The 23,870-nt window shown below is 41.3% G+C and overlaps 1 protein-coding gene across 2 annotated transcripts in view; it reads left to right on the top strand.

Moving 5' to 3' along the window:
- LOC140458248 (A disintegrin and metalloproteinase with thrombospondin motifs 20) overlaps positions 1 to 23,870 on the top strand; it is a 378,126-nt gene that overhangs the window by 123,277 nt on the left and 230,979 nt on the right. The window contains exons 6-7 of one of the 2 annotated variants that reach the window (XM_072552607.1): positions 8,689 to 8,813; positions 9,511 to 9,551. In XM_072552607.1, coding sequence (XP_072408708.1) covers positions 8,689 to 8,813; positions 9,511 to 9,551 — 166 coding nt within the window. The remainder of the gene's footprint in view (positions 1 to 8,688; positions 8,814 to 9,510; positions 9,552 to 23,870) is intronic. The other variant, XM_072552608.1, reaches the window with a different exon arrangement.

Genomic DNA, 23,870 nt, shown 5'->3' with positions numbered 1-23,870 from the left:
AAGGGCATAAACTGATCAAATGAGTCACGTCACAAAGGGCAGTTCCGGAAACATTTTTGTTGTGATTGGTTAGTCTGTCAACTATGAGATTATTTTGAAAAATACAACACAACTAAAATTGAGGAAGTTCTATAAATCTGAACCTCTGGCTCACCAAAAGTGGCATATTATTCTGCTTCACTCCACCAGCTCCCCTCCCTGCCCACCCCGCCCCCACCCCGGTCTGTGTCAACTCCAACCCTTTATTTTCAGCAGGCCTGCCTTCCACATGTAGCTCTGACCAATTTTTAGTCCACACTGTTAAATTTTGGAAAGTAACATGAGTCGAGGTAAATATTTTCATGGTTGATGAGCAGATTAGAGTTTGCTGTCAGGCTAACATTTTCACACTGTGCAAAAACAGGTTTACTATAGCTCACTGGTCAGGCCTCAGCCGTGGTGTTGGCTAACAACCCAACCGCCCCGAGGCTGAACACTTTAACTCCCCCTCCCACTCCGCCAAGGGCATGCAGGTCCTTGGCCTCCATCGCCAGACCCTGGCCACACGACGCCTGGAGGAAGAGTGCCTCATCTTCCACCTAGGAACCCTCCAACCGCAAGGGATGAACGCAGATTTCTCCAGCTTCCTCATTTCCCTTCCCCCCACCTTATCTCAGTCCCAACCCTTAGACTCAGCATCGCCTTCTTGACCTGCAATCTTCTTCCCGACCTCTCTGCCCCCTCCCCCTCTCCGGCCTATCACCCTCACCTTAACCTCCTTCCACCTATCATATTCCCAATGCCTCTCCCCCAAGTCCCTCCTCCCCATCTTTTACCTTAGCCTGCTTGGCTCACCCTCCTCATTCCTGAAGAAGGGCTTATGCCTGAAACGTCGATTGATCCTTTGATGCTGCCTGACCTGCTGCGCTTTTCCAGCAACACCTTTTTCGGCTCTGATCTCCAGCATCTGCAGTCCTCACTTTCTCCGACATAGGGTACAGTTCAGGAAGGATTTCAAAGCTTTGAAGAGGGCACAATGACAACCTACCAGCATGATGCATGTGATGAGGCAATGTGTTACATGTAGAGATTAAAGCTGGCACAGTTTTCCCTCGAACACAGAAGGTCAAGAGGAGATTTAAGAGTTTTAAAATTAAGGTATTTTCCTCATAATTAATAATAACGTTCACAGATGGTCCAACTGATAGAAATAGGTATATTCTCCTGATATACCGTCTTCTGACCTACAAATGTTCACCCTGAATTTGTAAATAGAATTCCCTTACGCTGCACAAGGGATGGTCAGGCTCCCCAGACATTTTCAGTCAATGTTTTTTTTTAAAGGATGAAACAATAATATTTCATTGTTATATGGTTTGTACTTGGGTTTCATGTGAATTGCAGTGAAAACATCATTCCATTGTCACTTTCCTATCCAGTGCTGAGATCTAAGGTAGACATTATTCAAGGCTGGATTCACACCTCAATCCAGGAGATGCATCATCAGTTCACTAGATAACTATGTGCTCCATGATCGATAAAAATATTATTTTTTTAAACAGTTCGGGTGTAAAAATGCCATACATAAGGTAAAGTCATGATAGTCCTACTTTCCCATTAGAGAAAAATGACTGGTGTTGGTTTAACCTACGGGTCACCACTCCCAAGGCAAGGGAAGAGGTTGAGGAGAAGATTCCTTCAAGGAGTAATCAGCCAATGCAGGAATTAAACCCATGTTATTGGTCTCCTGCTGTATTGCAAGCTAGCCATCCAGCCTACTGAGTCAAGATTAGTGTGGTGCTGGAAAAGCACAGCAGGTCAGGCAACATCCAAGGAGCAGGAAGATTGACGTTTTGGGTATGAGCCCTTCCTGATGAAGGGCTCCTGCCCGAAACGTCGATTTTCCTGCTCCTCAGATGCTGACTGACCAGCTGTGCTTTTCCAGCACCACACTAATCTTGACTCTGATCTCCAGCATCTGCAGTCCTCACTTTTGCCTAGTTTCGTCCAGCCAACTGAGCTAACTGACCCCATTTTGCAGATGCATGGCAAGTATGAAAGTAAACTTTTATAATTAATGAAGTAGAAATTGCATTTAAGCTTTTATTAAGTCAATATTTGTTTGGAATTGTTTAGGTACAGCTTATACATTTGAAGTATCTTTAACTGGCCTAAACTAAGCTGGAAATTACCTAGTATATAAAATAGCATTGCTTTCAGTAGCATTTGGAAAGGTTTATGTATTACGGAGGTGACTGTGGACATTGCATTAACATCAGTGATTATCCCACAGTGTATGCTCCAGCACTGCCTGAATATTACTCTCTGTAGGAGAAAGTGAGGACTGCAAATGCTGGAGCTCAGAGCGAGAGTGTAATGCTGGAAAAGTACAGCAGGTCAGGCAAGCACCCGAGGAGCTCCTGATGCCGCCTGACCTGCTGTGCTTTTCCAGCACTACACTCTCGACTCAAGTATTCTCTGCAGTCATGCAAAAGCTTGGAACAAGACAGCAAGAGAATGCTGTGTACTATCTGACTGTGAGCAACAGCTATTATACATCTGCCAATAACGACCAGAAACAAAATACAACAAGTAGTTTTTCTAAAGATCCTTCAAAACATCAGTTCTGTTTCTCTCTCCACAGATGCTGCCAGACCTGCTGAGTTTTTCCAGCACATTCCGTTCTTATTTTATAAAACAGACTTTGAAATTTCAGTTTCACTGACAGTGCTGACATTCTGATTAGTTCCACTTTATTTATACCTTGATTTTAGAAAGTGCTTCCATTTGTGGCTGGCCATTGGAAGGTATTTTGGGGCAGCGAAGAAGTACAAACTAACAAAGAAAGATTAGATTAGATTATTCAGAGTAGATTAGATTACTTACAGTGTGGAAACAGGCCCTTCAGCCCAATAAGTCCACACCGACCCGCCGAAGCACACCCACCCAGACCCATTCCCCTACATTTCACCCCTTCACCTAACACTATGGGCAATTTAGCATGGCCAATTGACCTAACCTGCACATTTTTGGACTGTGGGAGGAAACCGGAGCACCCGGAGGAAACCCACACAGACACAGGGAGAATGTGCAAACTCCATACAGTCAGTCGCCTGAGGCAGGAATTGAATCCGGGTGTACAGGATGGTGGATTGACCATGCTAAATTGCCCACTATGTCCAGGGAAGTGCAGGCTAAGTTGATTGGGTATGAGGAATGTAAGGATACAGGGGTAGGATAAGGGGGAATGGGGCTGGGTGGCATGCTCTTCAGAAGTATGGTGTGAACTTGATGGGCTGAATGGACCGCTATGATATTGTAGGAATTCTATATTGCTTCTGTACCAAACATTGATGAGACCACTTTTGAAGTACTGTGTACAGTTCTGGTCACTCTGCTGTAGGAAGGATATGATTAAATTGTGAAGGGTGCAGAAATGATTTCCCAGAATGTGATCAGGACTAGAGGGTTTGAGTTATAAGGAAGGGCCGGATAGGCTGGGACCTTTTATCCTGCAGTGCAGGGGGTTGAGGGGTGACATAATAAAATCATGAGGGGCATAGATGAGGTGAGCAGCAAAGGTCTTTTCCCAAGAGCAGGGGAGTTCAGAACTAGAGGGTGTAGGTTTAAGGTGAGAGGAGAAAGACTTAAAAGAGACCTGAGGGGCAACCTTTTCAAACAGAGGTTGGTGCATATGTGGAATGAACTGCCAGCAGTAGTAGATACAGATACAGTTACAACATTTTAAAGGACTTTTGGGCAAGGACATGAATAACAAAGGTTTACTGGGATGTGGGCCAAATGCAGAAAAGTGGGACTAGTTTAGGTTGGAAACCTGGTTGGCATGGATGACATGGACCGAAGGGTCTATATCTGTGCTGTATGACAGACTCTAATCACATGATAGAAAAATGAATACTTTGAAAACTAGGGGCAGCTTAAATAATGGCACTGGCTGAACTCCTACAGATACTTTTATACAAGGAAAAAGTGCAGCCAAGTTAATAGAACAAAAACTTTGTCAAACACAGGATAAGTCCATATGGGGGAAGTACAGTTATGCTGTTGAAACTTTTCCCAAGGTTTGTTGACAGTAGTCAGAAAGATATGCTCGGGTGCAAAGTTATTATTATTCTGCAACTTTTAACATGCCGCAAAAAGGAAGTTTCCCATTTTGGGCCAATCTCCTCCTATCTGCATTACCACTGAAGGAATTGATTTCCAGCTTTTTTTAAAACTGAGAAACCCAGGCAAGCGACTAAAGCTTCAACCCTGGGGGGAGGGGGTTGGGGGTTGGGGGTGGGGGGAGGGTGTTGGTAAATCAAGAAAAGATGGTTGGATCAAAAAACAGAATATGGCAGATTCTTAAATTCTGAAACAGAAAGAGATTGTGCTGAATGCACTCAGCAGGACTGGCAGCATCTGGAGGGAGAGAAACAGTTAATATTTTATATTAACAGTTAATGACCTCTCATAAGGCACCATTTGATACTTGGCTTGTATTTTAAAAGATTGAAGCTTGTAAGCCAGAAAATTTTGAATAAGGGAGTTCCTTATTGCTGAGGGTTCCTGAGCAGGATGAACTAGATCAGGAGAAGTCTTGATGACTCAATTGTTCTCAATGGTAAGGGAATAAGTGCAGGTCGGTTGGAAGTGAATGCATAGGTTGGAAGGAGCAAGATTTTCAGCAATATAAACCAAGGCTGCATATTGATAAAATAAAGACAACAAATGTTGGTGATGAACGATAAATTTTCTGGGCTATGGTATTCACAGGCACCAGACACCTACAATTTGCGGATTAGTTTTTTGCAAGGTCCATTTCTGTTTTATGTACCTTGATATTGAGATCAATCATCAATGTGGCCACAAGGGGGCATCATAGCCAAACTCAATCCTATTCTTCTGGTGCACATGCCTAACAGCACTCTTACAGAGGTCAACATAGGCAGGTCTGCTCCAATTGCCCTCCTCTTCAGTCCAGTTGCCAATGCAAAACCTTACATCCACAAACCAACATTGGTAGGATTGCTTTCTTTTGAATTCCAGCTCTTTCATTCATTCAGGATTTAGACTGTGGGCATTCGGTCGGGTGCTTATTTAATTAGTTAAATGAAAACAATTTTTTTTGGACTTGGATTTTCAGGATGTCCTAGTATTGCTATTTTTAATCAACTTGCACACATAGAATTTGACAGACTTTTGGAGTAGGTGGAACCTGACTTCGTGGGCTGGACGGTGGCACAGTGGTTAGCACTGTTGCCTCACAGCGCCAGAGACCCGGGTTCAATTCCTGCCTCAGGTGACTCTCTCTGTGTGGAGTTTGCACATTCTGCCAGTGTCTGCGTGGGTTTCCTCCGCGTGCTCCAGTTTCCTCCCCCAATCCAAAAATGTACAGGTTAGATGAATTGGCCATGCTAAATTGCCCTTAGTGCTAGGTGAAGGGGTGAAATGTAGGGGAATGAGTCTGGGTGGGTTGCACTTCGGTGGGTCAGTGTGGACCTGTTGGGCCGAAGGGCCTGTTTCCATGCTGTAAGTAATTTTAAAAAAAACCTGCCTGCTGGGCCACTAGCACTGTACCCCAGGAGCCCACTGATCAGTTTCAAGTTCATCACTTTAACTACTCAGTCTGCATCCCAATGTGTGCTCTCTGATGATTTCTGCTGGTGTCAATATGGGGCAATAGATGATTCCCATCAGGAAACTGGTTGTCTGCTGCTCAGAAGACGGTGATAAAAAACTGGACCAAACTCATATCAAAATCGTGAGGCATTTTATGATAATATTAAACCCATCCTCAAAGTTTTGCCATCACCTAAGCTGGTGATGTGTTGAACAATGGCCTTACTTTTGATCAAGTGGCCCACTGCAGTTTAGGGCATTCTGAAAGTGACACCAGGTCAGGATTTAAAGGGAAGTTGTTCGATTTCAACCACTGCACAGTAAAACTAGTATTTAAGGATAGTTTTATGAAGCTGGTTGCTTTGGTGCTTTTTGAAGGTTGCAGCCAAGCTTCCAGTTGGAGAATTTTCAATTGTCACAATGATAAGTTATATCATAAGTATTCCAGTTGGAATCCTGACGTTGAAAGACAAAGAGGGGAAAGCAGAGAGTTATGGCAGGCATGTCAGTCTGCATCTTATATAGACTTACCAACTGATACCCATTCACCACCTCAGTCATGCCACTAGGCATCAAATCAATATAATCCATTAATCTACTTAAGGTTATGACATTGCTTCCTGTGGTATACCTACAGAAAGGGAAGAGCAGAATGTGTCATTAATACAAGCTTCATAGCACCCATTCCAAAATTCATGGTATGTAAATAGATTTATAATCTGTTGGAGTGATTGATTACTCATGATAGGATTAGCTCAAAATCCAATCCATATTCTCCTACACATCAGAAATTTACTTTGCTAGGTTACTCTCAATACAACAATGATTGAAATTTTGTTTCGATGTGTCACATATTTGTTTCAGTTTATCTCCATAAGTGAATAGGTTAGATGAAATGATGTTTGGGCTAGTTTCCCTGCACTCATTCTTTGGACTGCCTCCACTCCAGTGGTCTTCCAACTGGGAAATACTAATACTGTCAACATTTGATGTTACATGTCCTTGTTGCAGGACCATTGAACAAAGATGGAGGATTCATCCCAGCTCTTCCCCATCCTCCTCCCTCTCTCAGTTGCTGTCAGACAGTCTCACATGCATACGCTTGAGCACAATCTATTTTCATATGATGCAGATTTGAACTGGTGTCATGCAGCCAGAATTCTAGCCTGTGGTACCCTACACTTGCTGCCAGTGAGCATCCTTCTGTCAGACCACCTGGACCTGCACGTGCAGAAAGAGAATCGAGGAATCAGAAATATGCGGAGCTCAAATGATAGCGAATATTAACATCCACATTGATGTGATTGGACGACATATAGTGGGAATATTCAGAGAGAGGGGATTTATAGCTGTTTACTTAATTTGAGGGTTTTTAAGGGTGATCGGTATTAATTGCTGCTGCAGTGTGTGCCTTTCATTCAGAATGAACATAAGAACCAGGACCAGGAGGAGCCCATCTGGCCCCTTGAGCCTGCTCCACCATTCAATAAGATCATGGCTGATCCTTCCATGGTCTTCATTCCACCTAACCACCCTCTCACCATAACCAGAAATTCCTTCACTTTTCAAAAGATTATCTATCTTAACTTCCAAAACATTGACTGAGGAAGCCTCAACTACTTCAGCGGGCATGGGAGGTAAGTGTCGAGTGGAAGATAAGGTAGTGTGAGAAGGAAAGGCACATTTACTGGCTACTCACCTAGCTCGCTGACTAGATTAGGGTTTAAGTATTTAGATTCTTTTGTTAAGTCTCTTCCTCATAGTAACCCCTCCCCTGTGGCTGGTTAACTGTGCCAATCTTATGCAGCTTCACATCTTCCCATGAATTCTGCAGCTTGTTTATTTGGGTATTGAACAGGACAGCACTTCTCCAGTGACACCATGGCAATTGTAACTGTGAAAGCCATGCTAAACCTCCACTCCTTGCTGATTCATTTGGTGCAGAAACTGCTTTAGGAAATCCTTTTTAAGGAAAGCTGGCATGTTCCCTGCAAGCTGACATCTCAGAAATAGTCCTGATCTTAAAGCAGTGACAAGAGAAAACAAGCAGCAATGTGTGTTTTACAACATAAGCTGCCGATTATATCCATGAAGAAAAGAAAGATAGACCGCCTATTTACATCAGTTATTGCCCATTTCTGAATCACCATTGCCTGTCTGAAAATGTCAACCCACTCCTATAATTTCTCCTTTTCTGCTGTTACCTTCTCCATCCATCTCCTCTATTCCCTCAGTCCATACACCAGTCTGATCTCCGCCACTAATTGACTTTTCTTTAGATTACTTACAGTGTGGAAACAGGCCCTTCGGCCCAACAAGTCCACACCGCACCCGCCGAAGCGCAACCCACCCATACCCCTACATCTACCCCTTACCTAACACTACGGGCAATTTAGCATGGCCAGTTCACCTGACCAGCACATCTTTGGAGTGTGGGAGGAAACCGGAGCACCCGGAGGAAACCCACGCAGACACGGGGAGAATGTACAAACTCCACACAGAGAGTCGCCTGAGGTGGGAATTGAACCCGGATCTCTGGCGCTGTGAGGCAGCAGTGCTAACCACTGTGCCACCGTGCCGCCCACTAATGGCTTATATGGCTGGATTGGATCAGCCAGTCTTTGTGATATTTTGAGAGTTAAACTCCTCATCTCACGAGTATTCCTACAGGACCAATTCTAGCAAAGAGTCTCATTCATCTTGAAACACTTCACTTATATTGCTGGGCTTGCTGAGCATTTTTAGCACTTTGCTTTTACTTCAGTCTTTTCTCAGCCTGGGATGAGTAGGAGTGGGAGTGAGGAGAGAGTAATCATCCAGTTTAATTCACTACGAACTTGAGTAGCAGCGAGAGTGAAATGGGAAGAGCCCAATTGCCCCTGATATCTGTCAGTAAATACTGGGACCCTCAGGGGTGTTTGAAAGTGCCATTGTGACAGTGTGAAATTCTAAGGACTGGTGTGAATCTTGATCACTCTGAACCTTTTCCCAATGAGAGTACCGTTCATTTTGAAAAGCTGCTGCTGCTGCAGTCTGCAGGCAAGAAAATTCCACATTCTTAATGTCTTGCTTTCTTCGCCTATTCAGGAAGGACCATCCATCAGTTTTAACGCAGCTACAACTCTTCATAACTTCTGTGTGTGGCAGCAGACACAGAACATCCTGGATGATGCGCACCCATCCCATCATGACACTGCAGTCCTCATCACTAGGTAACTATTGCTTGCTCCTGAATTTTCACTTCCGTTGCCTGACTCTAGATTGTTATGTTCAGTTCCTAATGTGATGACTCCCAAGGTGAATATCCTGCAATATATTAACTACAAACAAAATGTGGATTACTAGCAAGATAAACTAGCTCAAGTAAGCTAGAATGAAGCACCAGGCTGGCTGGGTTTTATGTTTGAAGAACAGTCAGTACTGTTCAATTCATGGACCGCGTACTGTTGCAAAATAAGGGTGTAATACATTGTTATTAGCCTTCATTTCAGGGAATATGATCAGAGTCAGCAAGTTGCAATGAGGAAATCTCTGGGCAGTTGTCGATTTTAATTAATTATCATTGACACTTCCAAATAGCAACAATACGAGTCCAGTGTAATCTTGATCTATATAAGCATGTCCTATTTAAGCTCTGGGCACATTAAATTCCAAACCTGAGTAACACAGACAAGTAGAGAAGGAGAACTTTCTTTGCTTGTCTGTGCCTTCTATTTTCTGAACCTCAGAGGCCAGTACCTGCCCAATCTGCATTACCTCTAGTTCCGAATAATAATAGTTGAGTAATTTTTTAAAAACCCCTTAACCATTCCCTACCCCAAGGCTGTACATTAATTTCCTCTGTCAGTACTGATCAGAATTTCATTCTTTATTAAAAATTCTTATCTAGTTTAATTTGTTTGATTTTAGGGAAGACATTTGTAGAGCTAGAAACAAGTGTGATACTTTGGGTAAGTGAAACAGACCAACTTTCACAGCTAACCATGCATTGTGGGCTTACTGTACAAGATTCATGCTAAGAAAACTGGAATGGTGATCTTTTAGAATGTGATGAGATTCAAACTGCTTTTTATTGTCTCAGCATAAAAATATTGATTTAAATCTCTCTTGTTCAATCCTGTTATGCATGAAAATGCAGTTCTGATGAAAGGTTTGGATGTTTCACAGAGTTGCTCAACTGAACCCTTATGTAACTTGTAGACGCCATAAGTTTTATTTAAAAGCGATGTCCACAGTCTGTTTTATAACAACAGATTCATCAATATGCATGAAATTTTGATCAATGCAATGTGTAGTTTCTTTGAAGGTTATGGTATCTCTGTTTCAAATAAATGACAGTTTTGTTCACTAATTTTTACCGGAAGTCTTTCTCTTAGTCTCACTCTCTGTCCCAATATTTTCTGTAGCCCTTTCTCTTTCTCCCTCCATTTAACATGGCCTGTTTTATTTTCTCTCTGCCTGGTCCTGTCCATGTTTGTTTCTCTTTCCATGCTTCTCTATTTCAGTATCTTTGCTGTATTCTTTCTTTGCCAGTGTGATTCCCGGCTTATAACTGAAATTTGGTGGAGGGAGGATCATGTGTAATCTCTTTTCGCATGCACCAAATTTCCCAAGACAGTTTTGCGTTCCGATACTCTAAAGTGATTTCAAAACTTACATCTTTGCTGCTCATTATCCTACTAAATCTCTAGTACTACCTACTCCTCTAATTCAAAGGTGTTTGATTTGAATTATTTAGTTATTTGATTTTAATCAAGAAACAAACAATTCCAATACTGAACTACGAAAGGAATTTTCTGAATAATTAATTTAGTTCTGGGGGAAAAGAAAACTTTTTGGAACTATCAGAATTAGACTCTGCAGACAGAATTGATATTTGATCATGCTTAACTTGTGTGTTCAAAGTTTGGGAGAAGATTTGTAGCTTGGGTGCTCGTTGTTGTGGTTCTGTTCGCCGAGCTGGGAATTTGTGTTACAGACGTTTCGTCCCCTGTCTAGGTGACATCCTCAGTGCTTGGGAGCCTCCTGTGAAGCGCTTCTGTGATCTTTCCTCCGGCATTTATAGTGGTTTGACTCTGCTGCTTCCGGTTGTCCGTTCCAGCTGTCCGCTGCAGTGGCCGGTATATTGGGTCCAGGTCGATGTATCTGTTGATAGAATCTATGGATGAGTGCCATGCCTCTAGGAATTCCCTGGCTGTTCTCTGGTTTGTCCTATAATAGTAGTGTTGTCCCAGTTGAACTCATGTCGCCTGTCACCTGCGTGTGTGGCTACTAAGGATAGCTGGCCATGTCATTTCGTGGCTATTTGGTGTTCATGGATACGGATCGTTAGCTGTCTTCCTGTTTGACCACTAGGACTCAAAACAGCACACAAACCAACAGCCACTCTCAGACAACAACTCACCAGGACAAAAGACCCGATACCCAGCATGAGCACAACCAACGTCGTGTACAAAATCCCATACAAGGGCTGCACAAAACACTACATAGGACAAACAGGAATTCCTAGAGGCATGGCACTCATCCACAGATTCTATCAACTAACACATCGACCTGGACCCAGCAGGAACTGGAAGCGGCAGAGACAAACCACTATAAATGCCGGAGGAAACAACACAGAAGCGCTTCACAGGAGGCTCCCAAGCACAAATTCCCAGCTCGGCAAACAGAACCACAATAACTTGTGTGTTCCTACATATCCCAACAACAGCTCACAATTATATAACATACATAAAATACTGAATAATACCATGGGGTGTTTAACAAGAGCAATGCAATAAAAGAATCTTTTTTGACACAAAGTGCGGAAGGAAATATCAAGACAAATAAATCAGGGTCAAAGGAGTATCTTAGAGGATGAGAGATGGGCAGAGTGGTTTGGACAGTTGAAGGCCTGGGCACCAGTGGTGTTAGAGACCTGCGATTAATTTGAGAGAGTACAACATTCCTGAATCGGAGGAGTGCTGAGACATTGCCAAGGCTTACAGAGCTGGAGGAGATTGCAGGCATAGCTAGGAGAGGTGCCATTGAGAGATCTGAAGGCTTTGAAATTGAGTTACTGTCAGAGCTGGAGCGAATGGAGGTCAACAAACAGGAGATGACGGGTGACTGAGGTTTAGTGCAAGTTAAGAAATGGGGTCAAAGTTTTGAATGTGTCAGGGTGGAGTACAGCAGGGTATTCAGGCTGCGTTGGAATCGCCAAGGCTGGAGGTAACAAAGGCAAGGATAAGGGTTACAGTAGCAAATCAGCTGACACAGTGTCAATGTCCAGCAACATTGCAGACATTTTGCTGATGGAGTGGATTTGTGATCATAAATTCATCAGGGTTAGACATAACTTCAGGATTCAGCCCTGGACCGTTATCAGGGATGGAAGTGGTAACCAGGGCATGAAAGTCTATGGCAGGATCAATTATATTATGTTTTATTAACAGCAAAATGTTTTAGTCTTTCTAGTGTTTCATTGGAGGAAATTTCTGCTGTTCCAGTATCTTAAACCTGTGGAGTGAAAAGATGCAGACAATCTGCTGCACGTTCTTTTTTTGTTAATTTCTGTTTTCATTGTCACTTACTGTACTTATTGAGCAAAGGCACGCCTTGAGCTTATCAGTGTTTTAAAACATGTTCAGTTCCTTCTCGGCAGTAGAAGAGTTGTTGCATATTCAAGGTTAAAGTTGCAACACTATTTTCTCCTCAGACACTTTCATGTCAGTAGTATTTAGTGCCACCTGTTCCCACAGCCAGGGCATTCGCAGTCAGCTGCAAAGCTTACCAGATTGGCAGCATGGGAAATCCACTGAAAATTCTTTCGACATCTGTCGACCCAACAAGCCAAATATGCACGACCCTGACCAGATATTTCTCGAGTTCTGATTCTGTTGTCGGAAATGAATAGAGGACCCACGATGGCTCGGAGGTTAGCACTGCTGCCTCACAGCGCCAGCCACCCAGGTCCAAATCCATCCTCTGGCGACTGTCTGTGTGGAGTTTGCACAATCACCCCGTGTCTGCGTGGATTTCCTCTGCGTGCTCCAGTTTCCTCTCACAATCCAAAGATATGCAGGTTAGGCAAATTGGCCATGCTAGATTGCCTGTAGTTTTCAGGGATGTGTAGGTTAGGTGCAGTAGTCAGAGGTAAATGTAGAGTAGTAGGTGAATAGGTCTGGGTGGGTTACTCTTCAGAGGGTCGGTGTGGACTTGTTGGGCTGAATGGCCTGTTGCCACAGTGTGGGGATACTATGATTAAAGAATTTGAACATTATTATCTCTGATTTATATAATTGTAAAATGGTAAAACTTTCAGAAAGAGCTATGATATTACTATCAGTGCTAGTTCTGCCACTGGAACGCTGATAATATCCCCATTTTGTGATTCATTTACTGAATCCTATTTATCGCTTCTTTTCAAAAAAACTGTTCAGATTTCCTCTTAAATGTAAGGGCATCACCTCAATCACTATCTGTGATAAAGTATTTCATTTTATAATAACCATCCTTGTGGGGTGAGAAAGAAGTACCCCCTTTTTTCATTAATCCTGTGACTGTGTCTCCTTTATTTGTAAAGTGCCAATGACTGAAGTAATCTTCAATAATTTACCCTCTCAAAATCTTTCATATTTTTGATCACCCTCAACATTGCCCAAGTGAGGGGAAGAAATGCTCACATTCTGAAACTTTGTCCAAAGCCTTTGATTCTAATAAATCTTCATTGTTCTGTTATCATTCCTATATGGCTCAATCAGTGTCTTCAACTTCACCATTACCTTCTTGGTGGCTCAGTAGTTAGCACTGTTGCCTCACTGTGCCAGGCACCCGGATTAAATTCCACCTTCAGGCAACTGTGTGGAGTTTGCACATTCTCCCTGTGTCTGCGTGGGTTTTTTCCGGGTGCTCCGATTTCCTCCCACTGTCCAAAGATGTGCAGGTTATGGTGGATTGGCCTTGCTAAATTGCCTACAGTGTCCAAGGATTTGTAGATTACGTGGATTAGCTATGGGGAATGCAGGTTACAGGAATAGGGTGGGCAGCTGTTCAGAAGGTCAGTGTGGACTTGAAGGGCTGAATGGCCTGCATCCACTCTGTAGGAATTCTTCGAACTTCCAGCACAACCCAGCCTTCTGACACAATTTCTGTGTTCCCTAATAGCGCTCTGTTATTTCTTTTCCAATTTCCCTCCACATTCTGGTGTACACACCATGAAGGGCTAGCTTTCTTTCTACTTTTAGTTGTTTCAGTGCAGAGTCCTTTCGAAGGCTTCTCTCAGTCACATTTATGACAGCCACAGCTTTGATTTTCCTCAATATTGACAAAATAGGAATATCTGCCTTTGCTCACTCTGTGGAATTCCTGATGAAGAGCTTATGCTTGAAAAGTTGACTCTCCTGCTCCTCGGATGCCTCCTGCCCAACTTTTCCAGCACCACACTTTTTGTCTCTGATCTTCAGCACCTGCAGTCCTCAGTTGCTCCTATTGTGACATCCCTCATTGCAAAGTGATTAAACATTTTTTCACACTTCATTTGTTTCCTTGGATTGCTTGGAAAAACTTATACTAACAATCGATTCTCAACCCCTTTCAACCTGTCTGATTTCAACGTTGTATGTTCATTCCATAATTTGAACATGTATTTGACTTTTCTTCCAAAGCCTATAATGATTTGAAGATTTCAACCCTGCTGAGACATGACATGTTGTGAGAGTAGAAACGTTCCCACGGACCTTTATGAGAGATGTTTAAAGGGACAGTGTTGGGTTTTGAGCAGACTGTTTCCAATGGTAGAATGATTGATAACTAGAGGACACAGATTTAAGGCAGTTGAAAAGAATATCAGAGGGGCTGGAGCGAGGAAGATATTTTTACACTGCAAGTTATGTTTTACACACAGTGTCTGAAAATGTGATGGGAGCAGATTGAATAGGAAGCTTGAAATAGAATTGCATAGATATTTGAAACTGAAATAAAATTCAGAGCTATGGAGTGGAAATAATTGAATAACATTTCAAAGGGCAGGTACAGGTGTAATCGGCTTTCTTCATATGTTAAGGTTCTATGGATTTGTACTATTCCCCTTTGATTTTTAGCACACTTCTTTCTCGACCTTTTTCATAAATTTTCTAATCATAGAGCCCCAAGCTTTGATGCACACTCTAATGTCCAAACATACTTAACTTATGCCCTGACCATTTCATTTGAGTATCTCTGATCGCTGGTCTACTATTTGAAATGAGACTTTTAATCTGGGCTAGATTTAGTCTTTTATTTGACTGAAATGAACAGTCTAATGGATTCTTATCTGTTTAAAGATCTCTTTTCTTCATTGTAATCTCAATTAGGTTATTTCGCGTCAAGTTGCTAATTTAAATTTGTTCACTTTGAAAAGCATACAAGTGGGCATTGAATGATAATTTGGATAGAAATACTGTGCAATGTTATCATGAAGAAGCAAGAGATTAGCACCAGGTAATGATGCTTGTTTGAAGCATCAGTGCAGGCAAAATTGGCTGAATGGTCTCCTCCTGTACCATATCTATTCGAGCATTCTTGTCTCCTTCACAAAAGTTGTGTACATTAAGGAGCATCAAAATCAAAGAACTGCAAGAATTTAAATTGATTTGTCAAATAGTTTGAGCTAAGTTTCTTTCAGTTAAGACGAAGTGTTTTTCAGGCTGTTCTTGTTCTGCCGAATCTGAAGTAACCTTTCTTGTTGTACTGTCCTTTCCCCCATTTGACTACAATTTTAGTTTAGCTTTGAACGGTTAAAGTGGCCCTTAATAATAATTCCATTTTCGCTTTGTAAATTTTCTAAATTTCCTAAAATTATCAGAACATTTCATTCTCTATTTTTTCCCCGCCATTTAACAGGATATCATTGACTCCCTGTGTAGGAACAAAGGAAAAGGATTATGCTATATTAACACCAAATCCTGTTCTGGCATTTTTGCTGGTTGATGTGAGCCTCATTTACTCACCTTTACCAAGCACTCAAATGATTATATAACAAAAAATATTAATTTTCAGGCTGAAGTATTACAACTGACCTAGCTTTCAAGGGATAGAGTTACATGTTTCCACTTTCTGCACACTTTGTAATGCTTCCATATCTTCCTTAAAGCATGGTGCTAAGTGTTGGACATAATGCTTCAGTTGAGACTGAAGCAGTTTTTTTACATTGAAATTTATAATATATCTGTGTATTATGCCTTTATTTATAAAGCTCTTGGTATATAATGTGCTGAATCTTTCCAAACTTGGTCTGCTATCTTCACTGATTTGTGTACATATATCCCCATGTGGTTCCTTGGTCTGATTCCCTCACGAGTGCAAATACTTTACGTTTTTGTATTTAAATACTTCAATAAGTTCACCCTCAATACAAGCTAGATCTGTGCTAGCCAATTTTCAGATTTAACCTTTTTAATCCCTGATATTATTCTGCTGAGTAGTCCTTCCAAGTATAGTTTATCATTGTTGAGGTGATGTCTGTGCAATTAAGCATGCCTACCTCCTTATAGCATCTTTAATCTTCACACCTATCCAATATCTTGATTACAATATTTATATTGGTATTCAAATCTTTTTGTTCCTTTACAGTTCCTAGACACGCAATTAAAGGAAACTTTGATTTGTCTTTCTTGGATCCAAAATGGATGATGACACATTCGGCCATTTTGACCTCCAGTTGCTCAGTTTTGAAAACCCAAACTATTTTTTTTCTCTTTGCTGTGTGCAACCCCCAGTGTCTTCCAATTTAATGTCATTTGCAAACTTTAAAAGAAAAGATTCCTATCTATGTGGAATCTGACACGACCACAGCAACTTTAAAATATTTACAAGTGAAGTGTTTTTGAAGTCTAGGTACTGTTAGAATAACCGAAACATTTCTTGCCAATTTGAGCACAGCAATCGTCCAAAAGCACTAATGTGATAATGATGAGATAATCTGCTGTTATAATGTTGATTAAGCAATAAATATTGGCCAAGATACTAGGGATAGCCTCCAAGCTTTTCTTTGAAGAATTGCCATGAGACTTGGATGCACAACTGTCTGCCTGAGTGCCAGCTGAGCCAGAGCTAACATTTCAACAGACAGTTCTTCAAACCTTCATCTGAATCATTGTTACACAAGCTGAAGCTCTCGTTCAGATCCATGAAGACATGTCATATCCAGTCAAATAACCTAGGTTCCCTTCATGCCTAATCTCTGTCTCCAGCTAATATCCACCCCATTCCAATTCTGTGCACTAACAATCTCTTTAGTCGAACAATGTTGATTGTCTTCCAGAATGATTAGGGGATACAATGGCGTAGTGGTATTATCACTGCACCTCTAATCCTGAGACTAGGAGAAAGGACTGCAGATGCTAAGATAAGAGTTGAAAAGTGTGGCAGGTCAGGCAGCATCCGAGGTGCAGGAGAATCATCGTTTTGGGCATAACCCTTCATTTCTAATCCTGAGAAACAAGGAGTGTTCTGGGCACCCAAGTTCAAATCCCACCATGACAGATGGTGGCATTTGAATTCAATGAAAAAAATCTGGATATGAGAATCTAGTGATGGCCATGATTCCGTTGTCGATCGTAAGAAAAACCCGCTTGCTTCACTAATGCCATTAGGAGAGGAAATCTGTCATTCTTTACCTGGTTCAGGATCACAGCAATGTGGTTGATTCTTAACTGCCTTCTGGGCAATTAGGAATGAGTGATAAATGCTGGCATAGCCAGTGACACCCACATCTCATGCATGAAAGAGAAGTCCATAGTTGTAACATCCATAGAGACTTTCTTATAAAATGTGTTGTTAGCCTGCTTCTAAAATTGTCAGACATGATGTACCTGCCCAATACAATTTTGTTAAAGTAATTCATAGAATTGCTGGCATGGCCAGTATTTTTGGCCCATTGTGTCCTATACTCGAGAAGTCAGTGCTGAGCCGCCATCTTGGACTGTTGAAGTTCAATGTACATTCACGATGTTGTTAAGAGAGTTTCAGGAATTTCATCCAGTGACAGAGCAGCAATAGTGATGTAATTCCAAGTCAGGATGGTGTATGATTGGGAGCGGAATTTAAATTGTTAATGTTTTCAAGGCTTCTGTCCTTGTCTTTCTGAGTGGTACAGATCATTGGTTAAGTATTTGTTGTCAAAGATGAGTTGCTGCAATGTGGACTGTAGATGGTATGGACTCTCTGCCACTGAATGCAAGTGATGAAGGGAGTCAGTGTTGAAGGTAGTGGATGGGCTGCTGATCAAGTAGGTTCCTTTGTCCTGGATGGTGTTGATTTCTGGAGTGTCATTGGTGCTACATTCATCCAGGCAGGTGGACAGTATTCCATGATTCCCTTTCAAAAGTCCATAGTTAGTTGCCATAGATTTCCCAGTTTCCAATATGCTTATGTAGCCACATTATTTACATAGAGACAAAAAGAAACTGCAGATGCTGGAATCCAAAGTAGACAGACAGGAGCCTGGAAGAACACAACAAGCAAGGCAGCATCAGGAGGTAGAGAAGTTGATGTTTCGTATATAACCCTTCTTCAGTCCTGAAGAAGTGTTACACCCAAAATGTCGATTTCTCCATCTTCTGATGCTGCCTGGCTTGCTGTGTTTTCTCAGCCTCCTGCCTGTCTACATTATCTACATGGCTCAACCAGATCAGTTTTTGATCAATGGTAATTCCCAGGAGTTGACCATATGTGGGATTCACTGATGGTAATGTCCTGAATGTCAAGGGGAGATGGTTTGATTCTCTCTTGTTGGAGATGGCCATTACTTAACACTTGTAAAACATGAGTGTTACTTGTCACTTAACCTAAGCCTGGATACTGTAGACAGCTTCAGTATCTGAGGAGTCATGAATGGGGCTAAGCATTGTGTAATTGTCCAGAGTTTCTGGAACTCCCTGCCTACAGCACTGTGGGTGCATGTACACCACATAGACTGCAGTAATCAAGAAGATGGTTCCTTACCAGATTTTCATATATAATTCCAGGATGAACATTAAATGCTTGTCTTGTCAACCTGGCTCAAATCCCATGAATTAATTTTTAAAAACTCATCCTCAATTTCTAACCATTCATCCTCCGAGATGTCCTGAGATGAAGTAATTAGCATTCAATGACCACAAGCAGAGTTATTTTTGCCAGGTATGACTCTAACCAGCAGAGAGCATACCCCAATTTCCATTAAGTATAATTTTCTGGACTGCTTTAATGTCACACAGACAAATGCCACTTTGATGTTATGTGCTTCATCTCTAGAGTTCAGCTAATGCTGTCGTGAGATCTGGAGTAAATCAATAATTGGCTGGGTTAGATTTGTCCTGCTCATTGAGTCTCACACACACCTGAGCAGTCTGCCATATTGCCTGATTGATGCCACTATTGTAAATATATTGGAACAATCTAACTTGGGCACATCCACTTCTGGGATAATAAGGCTTCAATACCACAGCTGGTATATTGTCAGGTCGCCTTGACTGTATTGAGAGCTTTCAACCATTTCTTGCAATCATGGAGTAAATTGAATTTGCTGAATCAAATCCAATTGAGGAATGATATGTTTGCACTCTCCTGCCCCTGTAGGTTGCTTAACCAGCTACTACTGTTCATGACTAGAGGTATCAGGAGTGTAGAGCTTTGAGCTTGTTGATTGGTGTGAGGCCACCTAGCTGCGTATAACATTGTACTTTTGATGTTTAATATGAACATAGTCCTGTGTTGTAGTTTAGCCATGTTTACATCTCACCTTTATGTATGACTGGTGCCTGATATGTTCTTCCACCCTCTTCATTAAACTAGAGTCAGTTTCCTGGGAACAATAGGGCAAGGGATGTGCCAGGCCCCTGAGCTGACCAATTATATTGGGTACAATCCTGACGCCACTGATGGCTCTCAGCACTACATGACTGCCCAATTTTGAGCTGAGCGATCTGTTTTTGAATCATTCTTGTTTATTATGTTACACAACACGGGCAAAAGTATCATCACTGTGAAGATGGACTGTTGGCTCTGCAAGAAATTGTGGTGGCTGTTTCTGGACAGATGTGTCTGCTTCTGGTAGTTTTGCGAGCAAAATGTCAAGTAGGATTATCTGTCTTGTTGCTTGCTTTCTCACATTTGGCAAATTAAACAACACCTCCCCCCCCCCCCCCCCACTTCTCACCACCTCTCAGTCAGACATCTGATTCCAGTAACTTTCTCATTCCCCTGTACTAGTTTGGTCACCCAGCAGTTGGAGTGGGGAAGGGAGCGTTGGCAGGGAGTTTCTCACATTTTGAGTTCTTTATTTGGTTATTGGTCTAGCCTTGAAATTGCATGATGAAGAGTGTCTTTGTTATGATATCACAATTGTGTGGTACAGGATGGATGGCTGTTCCTTTCTTCTTGCTGAAATTCTTTTGGATAGGAATATTTGGTTTCCATTCTTGCCCCAGTTGAAGTTTAAGTTATCATAAAGACTGTAACAACATGGTCTTGCAATTTAATTATGACTTCAATTATATCATTCAGTACTCTGTTGGCTTTAAGTGGTGTAAGCAAAGTCACAAGCCAAAAATATACAGACTCCTCCATCTCTGAGATTCATAGTCTTCACAGAGTTAAAATGTCATCCTTTTCTTGTTACAGTCTGTAATATAAATTAGTCTGCTATTGTGCTGCTCAGTTATCTATTTTGTACCACCTCAAGTGCTTCTTCGGATTTAAAAGCTCCTCCTAACTTGTAATTTGCACTTACAACTACATCAAGAATCAGGAAACTCAACGCTTGGAGGGCTCCACATAAACATCTTCCACATAAACATCTTCCACATCAACATAACTCATCCAAATGCTAGATAGCGCTTTTTTATCTCGTTATAATCATCTATCTTAAAATAGCTACCTTTTTGTCCAGAACAAAAAGCAAACTTAAAGTTCAATTTATTGATAAAACTTGGAGTTGATGTAATTAGTTCACTAATGAAATAACTCACTCGTCCTGAACTGGTCTGACTTGTGTTTGATTCCACACTTACAGTGATGTGGTTGACTCTCAACCGACCTCTGTTCAAGGGTAAGTCCTGTTAGCATTCCACAAAAGAATAAAATAAAAGAACATTAGTCGGACGGAGCCTTTGCCTTCAGAGTCATTACTGGGTGGTATTTTACTAAGTTATCATAAAGCTAGCCCTCAAGTTTAAATTGTTCCATTTTCCATCAGTTCCATTTTACATGGTGTTGACGTCATCTGCTTAAATGATCCTTTATTGGAATTGGGCAGCAGATTAATCAGTTTCTCATTCACTGGAGCCTTCACAGCTTCCAGCTCCCTCATATTGACTTGCAAATTTCAAAACACTTTTTTTAGCGAAACGGTGAAATACCATATATCCTGAGATGTATGTGTTTTGAACCTTTTGAACCTCTGGAAGGGATTCACATTAAGCATGTTGAAATTCAGAAGTTTCTGCTTCTGTCCACAGGCTGTTGGAATATTATGCTAGTGGTTAACTACGGACCACTGTCATATCATAACTTGCTACTGCCCTGAATGTTTCCTTGTCACTGGATTCTTCCAGGCAGCCTTCAATGTTGTTTGTCATATTGGTCAGAGCCATTTGTCAATGCATAAGGTAACTGATGTTCTACTGAACCAGGTTACCATCTTTTCACAGTTTAGCATCTTTCCCCTTGAATTTGCAAATCCAAGAAAGTGAACCTAGCCATTCTGAGAGATTTGCAGACTTCGTTTAGCTGCAATTGGCAAACATCTGGCATTAAAAGCTTCATGCAGCAACCTCCTAAATTTCATTAATAAGGGTTCTATTCAGAATGCTTTCAACTAGTTCTTGGTATTATTCCTAAACTCTGAAGCCCTCATTCATGAAGCTGTCTTTTATTAAGCAACTAAACAACATTCCAGCCTTGATGATGGAGATACCTCAGGATGGTTGATTGATGATCAGGAACAACTCCTCTAATCCTATGATTTGGAGATGCCGATGTTGGACTGGGGTGTACAAAGTTAAAAATCACACAACACCAGGTTATAGTCCAACAGGTTTAACTGGTGTTGTGTGATTTTTTTTTAACCCACTAATCCTAGTTTATGACACCAGTAGGGCAACTGCAGATAAGAGTGGGAGATAAATATTCTTTGACAATGGAATGGTTTTAATCAAGTGAGCCATAGACATCAATCTGATGGCCACAGCAACAGGAGTCTTCAGTCATTGTTGCATGCTGTATTCTGCATAAAATCAAACTGTAGAAAGGATTTGTCCTTTCTGAAGAGAGTGATAATGACAAAGAAATTGAAGGTGAAGACCCCTATGTGCACATATCAGGAAGGGGGAAGAATAATCATCCCATCTCTGCTAGCAAAATGAGATGGTCACTCAGAACTGATTGCTTTTTCACTGAATAAAAACAGTGACGTGGAATCAAATTTCCTCCTGTTTCTCCTCCTCCAACTGGCCAAATTATTATATCACTACAGTTTGCTTCCATAATGCTTCTCAGCTTCATCATTCAAGCTCACTAGTGCACAAACATTGATTGAAATGGATGGGCCTATTCAGTCATGAGTACCACGCAGAGTTTTCAATAATTTCATATAGCCTACTTGATTTTTATCTTACTGCTTCTTTGAAGAACCAAAAACAGCTAAGGATCAGTTCCTCTTAATTCTTCACGGTATTCCTATGGAAGATTGACGATCTGATCTCGTCTTTAGGCAAGAAGCTATTTATGTCAATTAGTATCTGCCTAATTTTCAACCTGATACAGCACTAAGTGTCGATGCGTTATCAAATAGGATACCATGATTCATATAGAACCCCGTGGTTAAAGAATCTCTGTGTATAGCCAACAGCAGTGCAGCAACGTCATCCTTGAGGTTTTGGCACTTAAGGTTAAAGGTAAGCGACAAGAAACTTTCCAACAGAGTTGGAGTACAGGTTGTTCTGTCATAACGTGCGTTTTGTCAACACAAATTCACTAACATGATTGACAAATTGGGGGCACTGTTTCTAAAGTGCAAACACTTTAAACGCTGTTTCCAAAAACATGGGGTTTCACAAGAACACAACCATTGTGTTATAGAAGAACTGACCCTTAGGATAATAGAGAGCATATACATACTTCACAATCTAGAGTTCTCAGTCTGAGTACGAATGTGTTTCTTGACTTCAATCTTCAAATAGGAGAAGCTGAGAGCCAGGCAAAACCAAGAAGCTGTTAGTCCAGGAACTGCCAGTCTTGGAACAACAGATCAAGGAACATTTGGTTCAGGAACTGTCAGCCATGGAACAATCCACCAAAGGAAAATGGGTAGAAAATTTACAAGGTTCCCTAGACTTGTAGCATAACACACAGAGAGAAGACAGTATTCATTGAGATTAAGTACGTTGGCATGAGTAATTTGTTTCAAATTTTAGCAAGCTGGAAACGTGGAACTATACTGGATTGGCAGAAATGTTTTACATTGCTATCAACACTGAAGAGAGTTCAGACTGCAAGAATCAGCAAAGCTTGTAAGAATTCACATGAAATCATATTGTCCATGAGCACTATAGCCCACTTGAGCTCATTGGTGAATCTTTAACTAATGTAGTTCAGAGTTCCAGAGAGCTTGGTGAACACTAGTATTGACAGATTTATGTCTGATGTTGGATTTTGAAGTGATTTAGAAGATACACATTCAAACAAAGAATTTCATTTCCTTATCTTCCCAGGATCAGGAAGAATACTAAGCAATGCTAAGCAAGACACAATCCTCAAATAATTTGACAGAAGGTGTGAATATGTTGATTTCAACAAAACTGTAGTCACCAAAGTAGAAATAAAATATCGCAGCCCATCAGCAAGTTAGAGTCTACACACTTGCGCACAGATTTACTGGCAGGTTTAAAATAAGAACTGCTGACACAGTTTAAAGACTTGATCCATACAGCTCCTTGGAAGCTACCACTGATGGTCAGTGCTGAAAGCTTGTGTAGTTTCTGTAATAATCTCTGTTGTATTCTTGTAATTTGTACATATGCGTCATGCAATAAACTGCATCCTGTTTGAGACAATTGCCTCTTCACTTGAGAATATCAAGTGGTTTTCCTCACTCACACTAGACCAAGCAGGCCATGTAGACCTCCATGCTGAAGGAGGAGGATGGCAGTAAATCCTTCTTTTAGTGAGCTATATTACAGAAGGATCATGATGAGCAGTGCTATAGACTGTTTGATTATACATGAGAGGAAACACTGAAGAAGTAGTTGTCACTATAATGTCTGTTCCTA

The sequence above is a fragment of the Chiloscyllium punctatum genome, chromosome 32 (genome assembly GCF_047496795.1).
Source record: "Chiloscyllium punctatum isolate Juve2018m chromosome 32, sChiPun1.3, whole genome shotgun sequence".
Classification (NCBI taxonomy): Eukaryota; Metazoa; Chordata; class Chondrichthyes; order Orectolobiformes; family Hemiscylliidae; genus Chiloscyllium; species Chiloscyllium punctatum.
Note: the sequence above shows the minus strand (reverse complement) of the source record. Positions and strands in the feature narration are given on the sequence as shown.